General features: G+C 37.3%; 1 protein-coding gene across 1 annotated transcript in view; it reads left to right on the top strand.

Moving 5' to 3' along the window:
- The window catches only part of OTOGL (otogelin like), a 153,278-nt gene that overhangs the window by 50,445 nt on the left and 80,161 nt on the right, over positions 1–22,672 (top strand). The window contains exons 19-25 of the mRNA XM_060114241.1: positions 1,457–1,666; positions 3,549–3,714; positions 4,471–4,545; positions 5,786–5,838; positions 7,445–7,607; positions 12,025–12,132; positions 12,878–13,016. Of these exons, the coding sequence (XP_059970224.1) occupies positions 1,457–1,666; positions 3,549–3,714; positions 4,471–4,545; positions 5,786–5,838; positions 7,445–7,607; positions 12,025–12,132; positions 12,878–13,016 (914 nt within the window). The remainder of the gene's footprint in view (positions 1–1,456; positions 1,667–3,548; positions 3,715–4,470; positions 4,546–5,785; positions 5,839–7,444; positions 7,608–12,024; positions 12,133–12,877; positions 13,017–22,672) is intronic.

Here is a 22,672-nt window from a genome sequence, read left to right as displayed (position 1 = left end):
TTTTTTAATATATATTTTTAAATCATTTTTGTCCCCATATCTTATGTCTTCTATGACATATATATTTTAGATATTATTTTTCTTCACCTTTGCCATGAACTATTATTTTTTAATTTCAAATAGGTAAATTCAAAAAGATCCCCAAAGAAAGGAAAATAAATAGATGAAAGTCAACTCTGATATGGATTCTGAAGGATATTTTTAAATAAGGATTTTCTGAGTCACCCTTTCACTTAATGTCAGTAGGAATGTTTTTTGATCTACAAATCTTTAGGACACGCAATAAAAGCTCTTGCTTGGAGATCCTGGGAATTAGGAGTATATATGCTAATAGTATGCTGTTATAGTCTGTCATTTGTTTTCATATGTTATGTGCATAACAATGCAAAAATATATAATACTCAGGTAATTACTTAGATAATTACCATGTGTTTCCAATAATAAATATATTTAAAAAGCTCCACAAAAAAAGTTCAGTATAATTCCTCAGTAGTGAAAAAATTCTGATCTCTAGCAGCTCATCTTGTCTCTCAAAGACAATGACAACTCAAAGATTGATTAATTTTATCTGTGAAGAAATCAATGCAATCAAGGTCCATTGCACCAAGAAATCACAGGACGAGGCTTTTTCAGAAAGATGAAATCCAGATTGTTTTGTCAAACTTGGTTACTCCCATAAAGAATTATATCTGAGCAGTCATTCTCAAGGAAAAGTCAACACATTTCAAGAACTTACTATACACGTCCCCTCAAATGGCTTGGTAGTGATAGCTCATAGCCTTTAGCATATGTTCCATTACCAGTTTCTATTCATTATTCATTTATTCACGTATTCGTCATAGATTCATTTATCAAACATTATTGATCTCCTAATATTTACCAGACATTGTGCACTACACCTTGTGCAGATATTGCGTTTAATGACTATGTGGCATCTACCTCATTACCATTTACCTCAGAGACTCCATTGGAGTGAGATGATTCCTAGTCCTTCCTGGATAATTGTGTATCCCAGTGAATTGCCATAACATCCACAATTGGCACTGCTTTTATTGTGTGTGGATGTTGGGAGATAAACCTTCTAATACTCATCAGTTCTTTATAGCAGAATTGGGGTGATTTCCTAAGATGGTCCTCAGGTGATGGGGTAATTGAGGCCACTTCTGTCAGTTAACCCTTCTGTTGCTCAAGTTATTCAGGTAAAACACAATACTTTTCTTTTTTTTTTGTTAGAAGAATATTAAATATGGATAAGTACTGTTACCAATATTACCGAAAGTAAAAAACCAAAAAAAGTATAAGCTGAAAATATTGGCTCTTACTGAAAATAATATGCAGTACAGTGTATTTCTAGGAAAGCAAGATGCTTGGATAGTGCTGGAATTTGATACTTTAGGGGTATTTGATACTAGCTAGACTAGTAAATGAAGTGCTAATGGGGTTCTTTGTCTGTTAGTTGGATATGCAGCACACTGTGATGTTATCCACCAAGAGCTCTTTGCTCCTTGCCACATCCATATTAGCCCTGGGCTGTACTATCAGCTATGCCGCCATGATGCATGCAAGTGCGGAAGCGCCTGCCTATGCAATGCTCTTGCCCACTATGCCTACCTCTGTGGCCAGCGTGGTGTTCCCATCGATTTCAGAGTTCAGATTTCATTCTGTGGTGAGTATGATGGCATTGTCACTGATAAAGATGATCAAATAACACTTTAGAGATTTTTGTATTTGTAATTACCGCTATTTTTTAAATAAAAAGGCAATATTTGCGTAAGTTATTTGACTTATTATAATGTGTAAACATGAAAAAAATGAAATACTTTATTTCTTAAAACTGGAGCTCTGTTGGATAAGACCAATGGCTTTTGACTATTTTTACCATAAGCAAAATTAGAGTGTAGTTGTATGGTTTGAAATATGCAACAGAAATAATTTGAAACATTTGAAAAAATTCTTATAGAAATGTTCTAAATACTGGAAAGTACGGGAAAGCATTATGTGGTATAGTGACACATATTTGTAGGTAAATAGGTAAATTATGCAACAGGCAATTATTATCTCAAGTTCTTAGGGCTCGAATCTTCCTGGTTATGATGTCTGTTGTTATCATGCATAGTAGATTGTTTCCTTTCCTTACTGTTCTATAATTTCTTTTATGATTTAATCTTTCTTTATCAAGACTGCCCATTCCCCTTACCCCCATTAGAATCTTCTGTGACCTGGGTTTCAGGAGCATCATTCTCTCCATCTCTTCATCCCTCAGTGGTTTCAAAAAACGTTTTCCTATTATTCCAGGAGTAACACTGGCCAGTTTTGATGTTAATTTCTCAGCTTGGGCTTTCTAAGACAAAAATAATGTAAATATAAAAGTAATGTAAATTCATATACCAAACCTGTGCAGGAATTTGATTTCTCAGAGGATACTTTATTTCATCAGAGACCCCACAGAGTTAGAGAAGCTTTCCTGGCATCTCCCTGTACTATGAGCAGATTTCTTCTAGTCCAGAAGTTGGCAAATTACACCCTTGGGCTTCCCGTGTTTTTGGAAATAAAGTTTACTGCCCATATGTTTGCATATTGTCTATGAGTGCTTTTGAGCTACAAGGGTAGAGTTGAGTAGTTGTGACAGAGACTGGCCAGAAAAGTTGAAACTGTTTACCATTTAGCTCTTTACAAAAAAAGATTGCTGACCTCTGCTGTAGTCCATCTTTTCAACTGACGATGGAGATTTTTTTGGAGGTCCAAGTTAAGGGTCTCCCAATTCCTTGCCCTGAAAAGGACCAACTTTCATTTTCCATTTCCTTAAGAGTTAAATATCAGGTCCAAGATTACTGGGACCCACCCTCCCTTCCTCTACTTAAAGTTCTGAATTTTATTTCTCTCTTTACTTCTGGAGTATGGAGAAGTTACCCTCCACCCCCATTTTTTTCTCACAAGATCAATTATACATTTAACATCATTTCAGTTGTGTTTTATCCAGCATTTTTCTTTGTATAAGTGTGTTTTTAGATTATTTTAGTTTGCCTACTGTAATCAGTTTGTTCTAAAAAGAAATTGGAGGGTTTAGCAAAAAGTGCAAACATGATTAAAAAGGCAAAAAGCAGGAGCTGTGAGTACAGATTGATAAAGTCAAGTTTTGTGCTATTTGCAGAGGACTAAAAGTTTACTTAGGATTAAATAATGTCAGAAAAGAAGGTGGTGTCAGTATAGCAGTAAATAAATTTAAAATGTGAGGAAAGGAAGTTTATTTACATGGATAAAATACCTTAAAAATATTTTTAAAAAATTATAGCACAGGCTGTTAAAGAGTGTTATGGAATGTCACACTTAAATATATGTCACATAGAAATTTTGTTCTTCTGTTACACTGAGGCAAAGAATTATTTTATTTATTTATTTAGGATATAGGATTCTGTAATGTTCTAGGTTTATTGATATAAGATATCTTCTTTTTTCACGATTTATGTCTATCATAGACTTATAACCCAGCATAAAATGCTTCTTGGCCCTGTGGAAATCTTTCTCAACTGATGCTTCTTCGTCCTCAGGGGTGGTGTGCCAGAAAGGCATGATGTACCATCACTGCTCCTCCTTCTGTCGCCGCGCCTGCATCTCTCTCTCTTCCCCAGAACAGTGTCATGATGACTGTGCTGAAGGCTGCAACTGTCCCGAAGGCAAATACTATGAAGACACACTGAGCTTTTGTGTGCCCATGTACGTCACAGGAGTGGGTTGACAGCGTCCAGTTTTTATCTCTTTTCTCCCTTACAGGATAACTGGGCTATCATGCCTCTTTCCTTTCTTTCTGTTTTTTATCTAATTGACTCAGCACCATAAATTTTTTCCACTATTAAACAGTCACTTTTTCCATGAAATAAGTGTGCATATATGCAAAGATCTGCTTGTGAGTTGTTTCTTTAATATTTCTTAATGTCTTTACCTTTATTTATTTATATGTATTCACAAAATCTCTATAGAAAGAGCTAAGGAATCTGATGGTTAATCCTGACGTTTATCTCCACTTGCTTTTGCCATATCAATAATGATAGCAAGGTTTATGTTTCACGGTCATGTGGCAGATTTTAGTAGCAGGATTTTAATGTCTCTCAGCGCTCAGAAATTTCTCAAATCTCATATGACATAAAGACTTTTGTTGTCTACATAAGGCTAAATGATATACCAGTTGTGTTTCTCTGAAGTGCCTTCAGGGACTTTTTATTTGGTGACAAAAATAACACAGTCTGTTCTGTCACTAAAACAATACAGAGCTTGAATTTAGAAAACAAAATCTAAAGCTGCACAAGGCTTCACATTTGTATAACAGAATTGTATGGAATCTCATGGAGTAATGTCATTGTTAGACTGTGCATTAAAATTATCAGTACAGAGCATATGGTCTGCTTGAATTTCAGTGTTTTTTTAAAAATTTGTATCCTATTTTGTTAATTTAACCCTTTCTTTTCCTTGCAGATTTCACTGTCGGTGTCATTACAGAGGCAGCATTTACCAACCTGGGGAGCTCATCCCAACGCCCTCAGGCTTATGGTAGATTTCAGTGATGGTGATTGTTCTTGACAAATAACATGTAATCATATAACTTCTTAGCCAAAAGCATAAATTGAAATATTACACCTATAATTTGAAAAATACAGATAACCTTAATATATAAACTTTTAAACCATATATATTACATTTATATATATTAAACCATAATATATATATATATATATATATATATATATTAAACCACATGTATATATTACATTTCAACATTTCAACATGGAATGCCTAAGTCTTGTGCTCAAAACTGCAGAAAAGAGCTATGAATTGAAGTTTCAAATAGTGAAATGGAAGGCCTTTGATCAGTTTGATTCTCAAATAAAAGTTAAGGATGAGATGAGTGTTCGAATACTGTAAGTTACCGAGGGGTTTTAGTTTTGTGGCTTATCCACTGGCTTATTGAGAACTGGTGCGTTTTTCCTTATCATGATATCTTCTTAAGGGATTTTCAAGATTCACATTGCCTGAATTTGGTTTTTGCCTTATGCCCTGACTTTCGAACTCAGGTTGCAAGATTGGACTTCACCTTGTCTTCCACACTGCTGCCAGAATGACTTTTCTAGAATTCAAACCAACCATATCACATCTGTGTTTAAGGTCTTTAGTGACTCACTTCATGGATAAATTCTTAGTGTCTTAATAGGAGCTGGCCTTTGACTCTTTGCCATCTGCATCCTCTGTCACTTCCCACATGGCACTCTATCGCATGGAAAGCTGTCCTACCCCTACATGGCTTTGTACTACATCTCCACTCAGTGTGACAGCCTTCCTACTTTAATCTATATCGTAACCTCCATCCCTTCTTCAAAATTTTCCCGACTTTATCTTCTTTGACTGCCCTGATGTCAATTGCTAACAGATTTTTAAACATTTTTTGGTGCTTTACTTCTATGTCTTAAACGTTTCTATGTTGCATGTCACACTGGCTAAATTATTTATTTGTATGTCTTTCTCTCCTACTAAAATATAGTAGGCACTTGGCTAAAGACTACGAATTTTGGTCTTTGAATTCCCCATGCCTGTCACAGTGCCCCACACATATATGAGCGTTTGATAAAAATGTGTTGAACTGAAATAGCTCTCTTCAAATTGGACCTAAATCAATAACTTATTTGTAAAAAGGAAAAATCGTATTTGTCCATTTTTGCATGTTATATTGTCTTTGAAATACAGAAAAAACTTGAGGTTTGGTTTCATGAATTAACTATTTGTTCATTTCTACCAGCCAGTGTTCAAATGGGACTGTGAAATGTGATGAATTAGCAACACCCTCTGCTGGTAAGATCTAGATAGATTTTTCCTTAAAGAGAACGTGCCTCTAGTACTGCTCCTACGCTTAGGGCAGAAGTTATTAATCTGTCACAGCCCTCTTTGCCAATGTGCATGGAGGAATAGCCTTAGAGTGTTTCTCAACATGGTACTCTGGCGCTTCCTAACTTTTTTCACATTCGGAATTATAATATTTGTAGGACAGTGTGGGGTGGACATATAAGGCTTCTTAGGGGCAGAGCTGATCAACCCAGGGATGCTGCCTTGATGCTGCCTATCCCAGCACCACCCCAGGTGCCCTCAAAGCTTTAGGGATATGTATCCAGATACCTATTAGAACTCACTTGTGCAATAGCAGTTGGGAAACCCTACTCCCGACCAGCAGATTCTAATGTACACACAGTCACCTGGGGATCTTGCTAAAATGCTGATTCTGATTCAGTAGGTCAGGGGTGATGCCTGCAACATTTCTGTTGATGGCCGAAGTGATGCTAATGCTACCGGGTCCTGGGCTACATTATAAGTAGCAAAGCTTTCGTACTAGCAGCCATCAATTAGAAATGGCATGTAAAATGACATCGACTGCCATCTCTCTTAAGAATATCGTCTTATGATTGCATATCATTCCTGAAGATCTTATATATTAGGAGACCCTTTATATTATTTATTTTCACCACCCAAAAAGCCTCAAATTTTTGGTCATTGTGGAGAAATTCTAGGCAAATACTAAACAAAACTACCTTTTGTTGATTTTAATGGGCAGGAAGAGTGTAGGCTGCTAAAACTAATTGTGCGCTATTGCTTTGTTATTTATTTGCACAGTTATGTAATATATTTTATAAATTAGCTTTAAATTATATGCCCTGGATTCAATTTATGAGGATTCAGGCTGTCTAGGGCTTCTTTACAGTGTATGTTCATGGACCACACACACATTCAATAGCTACTAGGCCCTCCCTACCTTGCCCCATTTGCGTCAGGGTGGCTCAGCATTGAAGAAAAGGATGCCCAGGTGGCCAGACTTCTCACAGAGGAATCCCCAAGATTCCTTTTGGCCCCAGATAAGGGGTGTTATTTAATCCCTCTGAGCTCAGAAGTTTCTGGAGCAAATATGTGAGCCCCAGCCTGCCTGTAATTATGTCCGTTTTCTGCACTTCTACATTATAGTGAGGACTAATGTAAATAATGACTCAGAGGTGTGAAGCAAGATCTAAAAGTATCATGTGTTTGTTGTAAACATACAACTTTGTAAAGTTTAAATATACTGTACTGTCAGTCCTCAAAAATGGATAATGTATGTTTGGATTAATCAGAATACCCTGGTTCTTGATTTCAGAAAATTATATACTAGTTGTTTAGTTACTACTTTATGGAAGGCAGCTAAAGTTTTCAAACTCAAAATAGATTTTGGAAATTTAGGTGATTAAAGGAGATCTGTCTAGGGAATGTTTGTAAGCTCATGAACCAAACATCACAGAGTCAGATCAGTTATTACTGTTAAATGCACTGTATTCTATGGTGAATTGTGTTTTGATGACAAATGCATGTCAATAAGATTAAATGTATAGAACAAATACAAAGTTAAGGGTATTTTATCTGTGCTTTGTCCCTGAAGTTCTCATCTGCCCCGAGGGAAAACAGTATTTCGACTGTAGGTTTCCTGACCCTGAATTACCAGCTGGTGGTATAAATTGTGAAACTACATGTGCAAACCTGGCTATGAACTTCACTTGTGCCCCATCATCACCCTGCATAAGTGGCTGTGTCTGTGCTCCAGGGTAAGCCTCTTTTTCTTGATAATACAGAACGTTTAGAATTTGATAGAAAACACAAGAGCACTTAAAAACATTATTTATAGGAATAGCTAAAATTGTGTTCTGACTAGTGGTTCACTTTGAGTTGGTAACTAGAAGACTGTTGTAATTATTTTTCTGTGCTCATAGAACATATCACATATGTTATGTGTGAGATGCATATCACATATAACACATGACTAAATAATGTCACAATATGTTATGTATACAATATAATTAAAGTAATGCAGTGGGGCTTCCCTGGTGGCGCAGTGGTTGATAGTCCGCCTGCCGATGTAGGGGACATGGGTTCGTGCCCCAGTCCGGGAAGATCCCACATGCCGCGGAGCAGCTGGGCCCGTGAGCCATGGCCGCTGAGCCTGCGCGTCTGGAGCCTGTGCTCCACAACGGGAGAGGCCATGACAGTGAGAGGATGGACTTGGCATTTACCTCCTGATTCAACTGCAATTTTGGGAAAATGATAGTGAGCCACTGTGTATTCAAAACACTTGAAGTACATATCTTTTGTATATTCTGTTGTGCTGTTACTGTTGTTGATTTTAAGTTATATTATTGATGCCAACTGATCTATCTAATGGCTGTTACAGAAAATGGTGTGTTGAGGCTACTTAGGGCAGTGGCTAACAGTGGGAGCTCTGGCTTCAGACACACCTGTTTCAAATCCCAGCCCTGCCGGTATCAGCTGCATGATTTTTCTGCAAGTTCCTTTAAAGTCTCAGTTAGGCATTTTGAAATGTGGTGTGTGTGCCTCTGTGTGTGTGTGTGTATGTGTGTGTATACACTCAATAAGTATGGGCCACTATTTTATGGCAGCATAATTTACTCTTATCTTTGTACATTTTCTTTAGTAGCAGAAATGCCTAGTGTACATGGAAGGTAAATACAGAATCTGGTGGCTATTTGCTTCCTTGCAGGCACACGTGGAATCTGGCCTCACTGGCCTTCCTTCTTCTGGTAATGAATAGAGGCAGTGCACAGAGGGAGGGCCACCTAAGGCAAAGAGGTCACCCATTCTTTCTCGATGAACGTACTCACACAAAGCTATTCCTGGGCTCTATTCATATAAACCAGGAGCAAAGAAGAGAGAGGTTTTGTGGTGTGTTTCCCAGGAGAGTCACATTTGTCTAAATGGTCCCAATCTGGAATAGGTTGAAGAGCCAAGTAATGGGATTGTATCAATCTCTTTAGAAAGAAAGGACATAGAAGGAGTGTGAAAGAACAAGGCCTTGCCTGGGAAAATAAAGGCAGGTAGAAATCAGGTCATACAGCAGATGAGCAAGGAAGACATTTTAGTAAAAAGGACAAGGGAAATAAAACCTTTATTATAGTAAAATAACTGAACCCTACAACATTGCTTGATTTATTTGATTGATTATGACTCAGGGATGCATGGCTGATTAAATAAATCTACATCCTAATTTTGTTTCATGTGCTTGTGGTTGATGCTATTATTTAAAAAAATATCTATGTGCTGTCACCTTTGACTTTTAGTTCAACAGTGATTTATTAATTTACTGGTCAAATTTTATTACAAAAACTTAAAGTAATTTCCTCCCACCTCCTCTTATTTTATTGAAATAAGTATAGTTGGAATTGACTAAGAGGCCTCTCACTGTTTGGAAATAATTTTGTTACATGGAACTTTCTATTATAAAGTTGTTTTTGGTAGTATGATTTGTAATGACTTCCACGTGACCTTGGCTGGCTTATTTTAGGACAATAAGCCTGGTGCCACTTGTTTCCATGGGGCTCCTTATAGTGCCAGCAGTTCGACTACAAATGGACCGCATACCTTAGCTCAGAAATCATTGTGGATTAAAGAAATGGAAAGTAATACAGTGGAAAGAGTCATATAGAAATGGGTTAAAATGTTGGCCCTCTTTCTTATTAGGTAAAGTACCTCAGGACAAATCTTAACCACTTGGAGTCTCAACTTTGTCTTTTTAAAAGGGGTGTAATAATATCTACTTCATAGATGGTTGAGTATATGCAGCCCACTAGTCATATGGTAGGTGCTCAGTAAATGTTTATTACTAACCCCACTTCCCAAACCTGCTTAAAGCAGACAATTCACAGTGATTTACAGCTCTCTTCTTCCTTCTTCCACTTTTGATTAGTTATGAAAAACTCATCAGTCATCAGTGTAACCATTTAAAACCACTACTTCGGCTGGTTATTTAAGAATTGTGCTTACGGGCTTCCCTGGTGGCGCAGTGGTTGAGAGTCCGCCTGCCAATGCAGGGGACATGGGTTCATGCCCCGGTTGGGGAAGATCCCACATGCCATGGAGCGGCTGGGCCCGTGAGCCATGGCCGCTGAGCCTGCGCGTCCGGAGCCTGTGCTCCGCAACGGGAGAGGCCACAACAGTGAGAGGCCCGCGTACCACACACAAAAAAAGTGCTTACAACATTTAATGGAGTATAACCTGTAAAAATACTGAATCACTATACTGTACACCAGAAGCTAATATAATATTATAAATTAACTACACTTCAATTAAAAAATTAAAAATATGAATAATATTTTAAAAAATAAAAGAAATGAGAATTGAAAAAAAAAAGAATTGTGGTTCATTTCCGCGAGGCATCCCTTATCTAAACAATTCAGCAGCCAATGTTTATGAAGCACCTAATATCTGGGACATTCTGTTAAGACACAGGGATGATGGTGCTAAAATAAATATATATAAGATAACAATAGAATCTACCTTATGGAATTGTCACTAGGATTAGATGAGTCAATGATGTATTTAAAGCGGGTGGAACAGTGGCTGGGCCACAGTTAACACTCAGAAATACTAGTTGTTGTTATTGTTCTTATTTTCTCTGTAAGACGTTTAATGAATTACTTGCAGTTCACTGTGGTAAACCCTCCAATAAAGGTTTGTACAGATTGCTATATATAGGGAGTGTGGTACATAAAAGATTGCACTGAAAAGACTGCACTAAACTGAGTCTTGAGTGATGAGAAAAAAATCTTTTAGTTTTCTAGGCAGAAGAGAGATGCAATGCTCTGGGAAAGTGGCTAGAAGTTTGGAAAGTTTGAGGGGAGAAATTATGGACTCTAGGGCACTGTTGTCTGAAAGAAAGAAATCTGAATGAGTTGATGCATCATTTATTTAAATAGTTTCATTTCTTCACCTTTACTCAACAATTGAGTGTCTGCTATGTGCTAGGCATTGGCACACAACCATTAACAAGATATTCATGGTCTTCCGGAGTGAAACTTAAAGTCAAATGGATAACATATTCATTAGATAAACTATGAGCGAGGAAGCAGAGAACTAAAGGAACATATGTGATCATTTCTAGTTTAGAGAAGAGGCAGGAAGTCAGGAATCCTGACTTCTATGTTAATTTGGACAACACAGAATTCTCACATTTTAAAGCAAGTTCAGAAAAAAAAACTATGTATCTTATCTATTTTTACTAGCTAGATTTGAATGCTGCTATTACTATTTTATCATCCATTATTTATTATTTTAATTTCTTTTATTATTATATTATAGTTATACTATTATATATTTAACTTATTGTATGTATTTAATTATGGAAGCTATTTTTGAGAAAAAAATTTAAGAATATTGAAAAATATATGTATATATTTATATTAAGGGTATTGAAATATTTATTATCTATAATATGTATTTATTTTATCTTCATATCAAAATATTTTGATAATATACCCAAATTGATCTTTCCTTGAGATTATGAATAATGATTTTGTTTCAATTTTTGTATTCAGAGGTATTTTAAGGTACTTTCTTATGGGGTAATCTTTCATGAAGGAATTACACTTTGAAGAAACCAACATTCAAAACTTGATATGTTAATAATAAAATGTGAAACACTTGATATAATGGTTTCTTATTCAAGACACACCTAAAGTCTCATGGCTTTTAACTTTAAGCACTAACAAAAGAAGCTTTTGATTACTCTCTCTATCCTGTAATAGAAAATGTTATCCAGCTCATACTTCACTGTTTTGTAAAAAAATTCTTAGACTCATAGACTCTTCTATCAAGTAGCAAATATTAAAGAAAGGGAGACTTACTTCCTCTTTAATTGTTTTTTCAGAATATCTCACTTTACCCAGAAATTTAGGCTTCTGTCTCCCTTTTATTGTACTAAGTGATAACAAAAAGTTTAAAATTTTGCATCCAGTCATTTGCCTGGCATTTATTTATTTCTTTGATGTGAAAGGTACTGTGTGGTAAAATAGAGGAGAAAGACTGGATTCGACCCCAGCATAGGTCAGACAGAACATGCTTACGACAGTTGTAACAAATATAGATGGTTTTGAATATGACAAGATTGCTGATTGTTTAAAAAACTGAAATTAGTAGTTTATATTAAATAGCATTTACTTCTTCACTTGAAAGAATGGCAGAGCACAAAGGAAAGTGTTATGTTCCTGAAAGCTGTCCGTGTATCTGGAAAGATTGGGAGTACCTCTCAGGAGAAGTGATTGCTACACCATGTTATACCTGGTAATGAGATCTGTTTATTTCACAATTTTCCTAAGAAATTGTATTAGTTTCAGTCATCTTGTATTTACTTAATGTGACTGATTTCAGCAAAAAGCAGACGAAGTCTGAGTAAATAAGATTTTAAAGGCTTTCAGGAGTTGATTGGGAGCTACTACCTTCAGGGAGATCATTATTTTTACTCCTATTTGTTCAACCCAGGAGAAAAAAATGAACTATGACAATTTGAAAATTTAATAGGAAAAACATATCTCAAGTTTATAAGAAAGTGATAAGTGTTCCAAAGAGAAGGTCACATTTGATGGAAAGTTTTCTGTTTGGAAATAAGCCATAAAATAAAATTGAAATACAGTTTCCTTGAAATGTGGATAAAAATTCTAAGTTCATGAACAAGTCCTGTCTAAGGTATTTAAATGGACTCCAGTAGATGAGATGGCATTGTGGTCTTTTAGCCACCAGCAGGTGTATGTTTAATTTTTCATTCCATCACCTGTTTTCTGTGTGACCCAGGCACAATTTCCAGGCTTGGCTGTGATGTCTGATAATTTATTTAGACAAAGTGGTAAATATATGCCTTATCTATCATTGTAATAAAATGTTATCGGAATGAATTGGCCATATTTATAAGGGCTATTGGCTCAGTGGATGCTTTTGAATACAAACCTTCCAATATTTATGCTGCTTGAAAAATACTAATTAGAGCCAGGTTTCTTAGAAAGGTAACAGTGTTTGTATTATTTTCTAATAGTGTTTGTCGACGAGGAATGTTCAACTGCACATATTATCCATGCCCAGCAGTGTGCACAATATATGGGGACCGTCATTATCATACTTTTGATGGACTGGAATATGATTATATCAGTGATTGCCAGGTATTTTTGATAAAGGTATGTCACAATTACTTCCTTTTACTTAAAATTATGTAAATACAATGTGAAAAACAAGTATGGTGGACCATGGCATATCAAATCCATGTATCATTACTAAAACCTATAAAAGTTATAGCAATTTAAAATTAATTTCCTTGACTCACTGTAAAGTTTTATTATGTATAAGTAATGGGCTAATTCGTAAACTTTCTGTGCCTCTCTTTTCTCATTTGTAAAATGAGGATAATAATTGTATTTATCTCCTGGGGTAGTTCTTAGGATTGAATGAAATAAATATATGTAAAACTCTCAGAGAGTGCTTGCTATTTAGTAACTGCTCAATAAATGTCAGCCATTTTTATTTTTATTTTTATTGGTTTAGTTTGGTGAATACAAATAGAAGACATTAAATCATGTATTGGACCACGTATTGTTTATAGTTGTAGCAATCAAAATGACATTGTTCTCAATTCTAGACATGCTATTTTGATGATATGCTTTGGCAAACCCTGGGCTCTGTATATCTGATAAAATCCTTAAAATTTCTCATATCTTTAATGCATTCGGATTTTCTGTATCCCTAAATTTTATTTAGATATCATTGATCCCAGAATTAAATTTCTAAATGAATAATGTAAGCTTTAGGAAGAAGTTGCACAAGAATAAGCAAAATAACATCTTTTTCTCCAGCAAGGTAACCTGTGATTATCTTGAATTTGTGTTTTTTTCTGGGTAAGGCTTTTATGTTTTTAGAGGTTCATGTATGACCCTGTTATTTAAGCATATGTCAAGAAAGTAGACATATTCCCATTTTGTATTAGTTACATTAAATAGAAAACAAACAGTAAAATCTATAGCCTCAATGGAAATCACTGGGTTTCCCTTTCAGTGCTATTTTTAGCCTTCTTTATGAACAATTTTAAGTTTCTTAAAGAATAGATCCCTGGGAATGGATTTGGCAGTTAGATAATTATAGAAGATGACAAGTTGCCTATAGAGGTTTTGTGTGTGTGTGTGTGTGTGGTTTTGATACTATTTGGAGCATAGGAAAAGCACAGTGATACATATACATTCTATGAGTATTTGTCCTCTTAGAACAAGGCTTATTTAGCAAACAATTTTACATGAGAATTTTCTTGTCCCCTGAAGTTTAGGTTGTAAATTGAGAAGCTTGGAAAAGTAAATAACAATTTAGAGATTTGAATACATAAACAGATACTTTTTTTCTCAAAATGCATCAGACTGATTTTATACCAAATCCTTACTTCCCTTGATATTTAGGTGTCTCTGACATTCCTTAAGATCCCTCTTCCTTTGACTTTCTAGATATTATGCTGTTGGAGCCCTTCAGTGTCTCTTCTGGTTTCTCCATTGTCTCTTTGTTGCCTTTTCTTTTAGCATAAGTCCCAGACCATAGATGACTGAGTTGGCTCCTTCAGGGCAAAGACCAAACCTTAGTCACCATTGTTTTACCAGTGTAGAGCCTTGTGCTGGGAGCATAGTTGTTCACTGAATGGATGTCTGTTCTTGGCTCTCTGCCCTTTTCTCCTAATGCTTGGTATGATCATCCCTCTCTACAATCTTAACCTCATCTACAAGCTGAGTTCCAAATCGACATGGACAGCTCTGACCTTCAACTTCTAGGCTCTTCTGACTCAAGTTCATCCCTATTTTTTCATTCTGTTAATCTTTCTAAGACTCACATTGCTATCATGTCATTGCTTTCTAAGAACTACGGTTGACTCCCAATTACCAGCTTCCATAAAATCAAATTTCCCTTGAGACCCTTTGATAATCTTTCAAGGGTCTCAGTTAGCTCCACCCCTCCTTTAGGTCTTTTCTCAGGGTATTTTCCTGTACCTGACTGCCTCTACTCCCTCAGAATAACTTTTCTAGTTCACTTTTATCTGTTCTGTTCTTACACATCCTATTGTATTTAATAGTCATCATGTCAAAAGCAAGCAGCCCATTATATTCTGATTATTTTATGTGTGCTCAATTAGATTCTGTATCATTTTATATCAGAGCTCTGCGCTATACTGCTTTTGGGTTCCTCATAAGGGCTAGCACAATTATGGTTGTACTATAAGCGCTGAAAAGTTACTTGCTCCATTTTTTAACCATTTTTTTAGAGGGTAGAAATCACAAGCTTACACTTAATTAGTAATCTTTGTTATAAACGCATATACATGCCTTTAACATGAAGTATGTAGAACAGTGCTTCTTAAACTTTAGTATGTATGCACATCACCTGGAAATCTTGTTACAATATAGATCCTGATTTTATGTGTTTGGAGCAGTATCTTGGATTCCGCAATTTTTAATAAACTACCCTGATGTTTCATGTCCATAGTCCACTCTTTGAATAGCAAGGATGTAAAGCATTTTCTTCTTTAAAAAACTAATTTTAACTATTTTTGAAATTCTCTTCTTCTGAATAGTAAACTTTGTCACATCTAGAAAAAACAAAGTATCACTGACAATATTGTATCAAACATGACATGTTCTCATTGGATATGTCATTGAGGTTAATTAATGATGCTTTTTATGCTTTCATTTTAAGTAGCAAAACAAAACTTCTGCCAAACTTTGTTTTCATTTTGTGTAGGGAAAAAATTATTTAGAAGTATTTACTAAAAACATTTTAAACCTTGTTCATGTATCACCATCATTGCAAACATTTTCCAATGTGTGACAATGGTCTTTGCTCATATGCATTATCATTTCATTCATTTAATAAACAATTTTTAGGGCCTATTAAATGTAAACTGTGTTAACAAAAACACGCCTTCTCTATTTATTAAGATAGAATTTTGCAAGAAAATTCTAAAGTTTTGAAACAAGGATCAGGACCTACATTTCTTTTTTCCTCCCCCCAGTCATTTTGCAAAATGCTGGGCATTTGGTGAACTCTTAACGACTACTTATTTGATCTACCTGGCTTTTCCTTAACTCCTCATTTGTCTTTGCAGTAGAGAAATCATAGTATTTACCACTGAATTTTCAAACAATTATTGTTTTTTTTAAATTGAAGTATAGTTAATTTACAATGTTGTGTTAGCTTCAAGTATACAGAAAAGTGATTGTGCAGAAAGTAGAATATTTGTCTCAACTCTGATTCCTGACAAAATGAAAGTATCCCACAGATACACCAGAAATACAGCTACACGTGGAACAACTCCTACAGAACACCTACTGAACGCTGGCAGAAGACCCCAGACCTCCCAAAAGGCAAGAAACTCCCCACATACTTGGGTAGGGCAAAGCGGAGAGATTCCCGCACAGAGGATCGGTGCCGAGCGGCACTCACCAGCCCGAGAGGCTTGTCTGCTCGCCCCGGCGGCGCTGGAAGCTGAGGCTCGGGCTTCGGTCAGAGCGCAGGGAGAGGACTGGGGCTGGTGGCGAGAACTCAGCCGGAAGGGGGCTAGTGAGCCACAGCTAGCCGGCAGGGAGTCCGGGAAAACTCTGGAGCTGCCGAAGAGGCAGGAGACTTTTTCTTCCCTCTTGGTTTCCTGGTGCTCGAGGAGAGGGGATTAAGAGCGCTGCTTAAAGAGGTTCCACAGACGGGCGCGAGTCGCGGCTGAAAGCGCAGAGCCCAGTGACGGGCGTGGGACGCTGGGGCTGCTGCGGCCGCCGCCAAGAAGCATGTGTGCGAGCGCAGGTCACTGTCCACACCGCCCTTCCGGGAGCCTGTGCAGCCCGCCACTGCCGGAGTCCCGGGATCCACGGGCGGCTTCCCTGGGAGAACGCACGGCGCGCCTCGGGCTGGTGCAACGTCACGCCGGCCTCTGCCGCTTCAGGCTCGCCCCGCACTCCGTGCCCCTCCCTCCCGCCCGGCCTGAGTGAGCCAGAGTCCCCGAAGAGGCTGCTCCTTTAACCCTGTCCTGTCTGAGCGAAGAACAGACGCCCTCCGGCGACCTACACGCAGAGGCGGGGCCAAATCCAAAGCTGAGACCCAGGATCTGTGAGAACAAAGAAGAGAAAGGGAAACCTCTCCCAGCAGCCTAAGAAGCAGCGGATTTAAGCTCCACAATCAACTTGATGTACCCTGCATCTGTGGAATACATGAATAGACAACACATCATCCCAAATTGAGGAGCCAGGAGTCAGTGCTGTGCCTCTGAGGTGGGAGAGCCAACTTCAGGACACTGGTCCACAAGAGACCTCCCAGTTCCACATAATATCAAACGGCGAAAATCTTCCAGAGATCTCCATCTCAACACCAGCACCCAGCTTCACTCAACGACCAGCAAGCTACAGTGCTGGACACTCTATGCCAAGCAACTAGCAAGACAGGAACACAACGCCACCCATTAGCAGAGAGGTGGCCTAAAATCATAAAAAGTCCGCAGACACCCCAAAACACCACCAGACGTGGACCTGCCCACCAGAAAGACAAGATCCAGCCTCATCCACCAGAATACAGGCACTAGTCCCCTCCACCAGGAAGCCTACACAACCCACTAAACCAACCTTAGCCACTGGGGACAGACACCAAAAGCAACGGGAACTACGAACCTGCAGCCTGCAAAAAGGAGACCCCAAACACAGTAACATAAGCAAAATGAGAAGACAGAAAAACACACAGCAGAAGAAGGAGCAAGATAAAAACCCACCAGACCTAACAAATGAAGAGGTAATAGGCAGTCTACCTGAAAAAGAATTCAGAATAATGATGGTAAAGATGATCCAAGATTCTATTTCCAAGATCCAAAATCTTGGAAATAGAATAGACAAAATGCAAGAAACAGTTAACAAGGACCTAGAAGAACTAAAGATGAATCAAGCATCGATTAAAAACACAATAAATGCCATGAAAAAATACTCTAGATGGGATCAATAGCAGAATAACTGAGGCAGAAGAACGGATAAGTGAGGTGGAAGATAAAACAGTGGAAATAACTGATGCAGAGCAAAATAAAGAAAAAAGAATGAAAAGAACAGAGGACAGTCTCAGAGACCTCTGGGACAACATTAAACGCACCAACATTCGAATTATAGGGGTTCCAGAAGACGAAGAGAAAAAGAAAGGGACTGAGAAAATATTTGAAGAGATTACAGTTGAAAACTTCCCTAATATGGGAAAGAAAATAGTTAATCAAGTCCAGGAGGCACAGAGAGTCCCATACAGAATAAATCCAAGGAGAAATACGCCAAGACACATATTAATCAAACTGTCAAAAATTAAAGCAGCAAGGCAAAAACAACAAATAACACACAAGGGAATCCCCATCAGGATAACAGCTGATCTCTCAGCAGAAACTCTACAAGCCAGAAGGGAGTGGAAGGACATAATTAAAGTGATGAAGGAGAAAAACCTGCAACCAAGATTACTCTACCCAGCAAGGATCTCATTCAGATTTGATGGAGAAATTAAAACGTTTACAGACAAGCAAAAGCTGAGAGACTTCAGCACCACCAAACCAGCTTTACAAAAAATGCTGAAGGAACTTCTCTAGGCAAGAAACACAACAGAAGGAAAAGACCTACAATAACGAACCCAAAACAATTAAGAAAATGGGAATAGGAACATACATATCGATAATTACCTTAAATGTAAATGGACTAAATGCTCCCACCAAAAGACACAGACTGGCTGAATGGATACAAAAACAAGACCCATATATATGCTGTCTACAAGAGACCCACTTCAGACCTAGAGACACATACAGACTGAAAGTAAGGGGATGGAAAAAGATATTCCATGCAAATGGAAACCAAAAGAAAGCTGGAGTAGCAATTCTCATATCAGACAAAATAGACTTTAAAATAAAGACTACTAGAAGAGACAAAGAAGGACACTACATAATGATCAAGGGATCAATCCAAGAAGAAGATATAACAATTGTAAATATTTATGCACCAAACATAGGAGCACCTCAATACATAAGGGAAATATTAACAGCCATAAAAGGAGAAATCGACAGTAACACAATCATAGTAGGGGACTTTAACACCCCACTTTCACCAATGGACAGGTCATCCAAAATGAAAATAAATAAGGAAACACAAGCTTTAAATGATACATTAAACAAGATGGACTTAATTGATATTTATAGGACATTCCATCCAAAAACAACAGAATACACATTTTTCTCGAGTGCTCATGGAACATTCTCCAGGATAGATCATATCTTGGGTCACAAATCAAGCCTTGGTAAATTTAAGAAAATTGAAATTGTATCAAGTATCTTTTCTGACCACAATGCTATGAGACTAGATATCAATTACAGGAAAAGAGCTGTAAAACATACAAACACATGGAGGCTAAACAATACACTACTTAATAACGAAGTGATCACTGAAGAAATCAAAGAGGAAATTAAAAAATACCTAGAAACAAATGACAATGGAGACACGACGACCCAAAACCTATGGGATGCAGCAAAAGCAGTTCTAAGAGGGAAGTTTATGGCAATACAATCCCACCTTAAGAAACAGGAAATATCTCAAATAAACAACCTAACCTTGCACCTAAAGCAATTAGAGAAAGAAGAACAAAAACATCCCAAAGTTAGCAGAAGGAAAGAAATCATAAAAATCAGATCAGAAATAAATGAAAAAGAAATGAAGGAAACTATAGCAAAGATCAATAAAACTAAAAGCTGGTTCTTTGAGAAGATAAACAAAATTGATAAACCATTAGCCAGACTCATCAAGAAAAAAAGGGAGAAGACTAAAATCAATAGAATTAGAAATGAAAAAGGAGAAGTAACAACTGACACTGCAGAAATACAAAAGATCATGAGAGATTACTATAAGCAACTCTATGCCAATAAAATGGACAACCTGGAAGAAATGGACAAATTCTTAGAAATGCACAACCTGCCAAGACTGAATCAGGAAGAAATAGAAAATATGAACAGACCAATCACAAGCACTGAAATTGAAACTGTGATTAAAAATCTTCCAACAAACAAAAGCCCAGGACCAGATGGCTTCACAGGCGAATTCTATCAAGCATTTAGAGAAGAGCTAACACCTATCCTTCTCAAACTCTTCCAAAATATAGCAGAGGGAGGAACACTCCCAAACTCATTCTACGAGGCCACCATCACCTTGATACCAAAACCAGACAAGGATGTCACAAAGAAAGAAAACTACAGGCCAATATCACTGATGAACATAGATGCAAAAATCCTCAACAAAATACTAGCAAACAGAATCCAACAGCACATTAAAAGGATCATACACCATGATCAAGTGGGGTTTATTCCAGGAATGCAAGGATTCTTCAATATACGCAAATCAATCAATGTGATACACCATATTAACAAACTGAAGGAGAAAAACCATATGATCATCTCAATAGATGCAGAGAAAGCTTTTGACAAAATTCAACACCCATTTATGATAAAAACCCTGCAGAAAGTAGGCATAGAGGGAACTTTCCTCAACATAATAAAGGCCATATATGACAAACCCACAGCCAGCATCGTCCTCAATGGTGAAAAACTGAAACCATTTCCACTAAGATCAGGAACAAGACAAGGTTGCCCACTCTCACCACTCTTATTCAACATAGTTTTGGAAGTTTTAGCCACAGCAATCAGAGAAGAAAAGGAAATAAAAGGAATCCAAATGGGAAAAGAAGAAGTAAAGCTGTCACTGTTTGCAGATGACATGATACTATACATAGAGAATCCTAAAGATGCTACCAGAAAACTACTAGAGCTAATCAATGAATTTGGTAAAGTTGCAGGATACAAAATTAATGCACAGAAATCTCTGGCATTCCTATATACTAATGATGAAAAATCTGAAAGTGAAATCAAGGAAACACTCCCATTTACCATTGCAACAAAAATAATAAAATATCTAGGAATAAACCTACCTAAGGAGACAAAAGACCTGTATGCAGAAAATTATAAGACACTGATGAAAGAAATTAAAGATGATACAAATAGATGGAGAGATGTACCATGTTCTTGGATTGGAAGAATCAACATTGTGAAAATGACTCTACTACCCAAAGCAATCTACAGATTCAATGCAATACCTATCAAACTACCAATGGCATTTTTCACAGAACTAGAACAAAAAATTTCACAATTTGTATGGAAACACAAAAGACCCCGAATAGCCAAAGCAATCTTGAGAACGAAAAACGGAGCTGGAGGAATCAGGCTCCCTGACTTCAGACTATACTACAAAGCTACAGTAATCAAGACAGTATGGTACTGGCACAAAAACAGAAATATAGATCAATGGAACAGGATAGAAAGCCCAGAGATAAACCCACGGACATATGGTCACCTTATCTTTGATAAAGGAGGCAGGAATGTACAGTGGAGAAAGGACAGTCTCTTCAATAAGTGGTGCTGGGAAAACTGGACAGGGACATGTAAAAGTATGAGATTAGATCACTCCCTAACACCATACACAAAAATTAGCTCAAAATGGATTAAAGACCTAAATGTAAGGCCAGACACTATCAAACTCCTAGAGGAAAACATAGGCAGAACACTCTATGACATAAATCACAGCAAGATCCTTTTTGACCCACCTCCTAGAGAAATGGAAATAAAGACAAAAATAAACACATGGGACCTAATGAAACTTCAAAGCTTTTGCACAGCAAAGGAAACCATAAACAAGACGAAAAGACAACCCTCAGAATGGGAGAAAATATTTGCAAATGAAGCAACTGACAAAGGATTAATCTCCAAAATTTATAAGCAGCTCATGCAGCTCAATAGCAAAAAAACAAACAACCCAATCCAAAAATGGGCAGAAGACCTAAATAGACATTTCTCCACAGAAGATATACAGACAGCCAACAAACACATGAAAGGATGCTCAACATCTTTACTCATTAGAGAAATGCAAATCAAAACTACAATGAGATATCATCTCACACCAGTCAGAATGGCCATCATCAAAAAATCTAGAAACAATAAATGCTGGAGAGGGTGTGGAAAAAAGGGAACACTCTTGCACTGCTGGTGGGAATGTGAATTGGTACAGCCACTATGGAGAACGGTATGGAGGTTCCTTAAAAAACTACAAATAGAACTACCATATGACCCAGCAATCCCACTACTGGGCATATACCCTGAGAAAACCATATTTCAAAAAGAGACATGTACCAAAATGTTCATAGCAGCCCTATTTACAATAGCCCGGAGATGGAAACAACCTAAATGTCCATCATCGGATGAATGGATAAAGAAGATGTGGCACATATATACAATGGAATATTACTCAGCCATAAAAAGAAATGAAACTGAGCTATTTGTAATGAGGTGGATGGACCTAGAGTCTGTCATACAGAGTGAAGTAAGTCAGAAAGAGAAAGACAAATACTGTATGCTGACACATATATATGGAATTTAAGAAAAAAATGTCATGAAGAACATAGGGGTAAGACAGGAATAAAGACACAGACCTACTAGAGCATGGACTTGAGGATATGGGGAGGGGGAAGGGTAAGCTGTGACAAAGTGAAAGAGCGGCATGGACATATATACACTACCAAACATAAGGTAGATAGCTAGTGGGAAGCAGCCGCATAGCACAGGGAGATCAGCTCGGTTCTTTGTGACCGCCTGGAGGGGTGGGATAGGGAGGGTGGGAGGGAGACGCAAAAGGGAGGGGATATGGGAACATATGTATGTGTATAACTGATTAAATTTGTAAAATAAATAAATAAATAAATAAAATGAAAGTATCTT

This window comes from Mesoplodon densirostris, chromosome 11 (assembly GCF_025265405.1).
Source record: "Mesoplodon densirostris isolate mMesDen1 chromosome 11, mMesDen1 primary haplotype, whole genome shotgun sequence".
Lineage (NCBI taxonomy): Eukaryota > Metazoa > Chordata > Mammalia > Artiodactyla > Ziphiidae > Mesoplodon > Mesoplodon densirostris.
The sequence above is the reverse complement of the archived record's forward strand: the minus strand, read 5'-3'. Positions and strand labels throughout refer to the sequence as shown.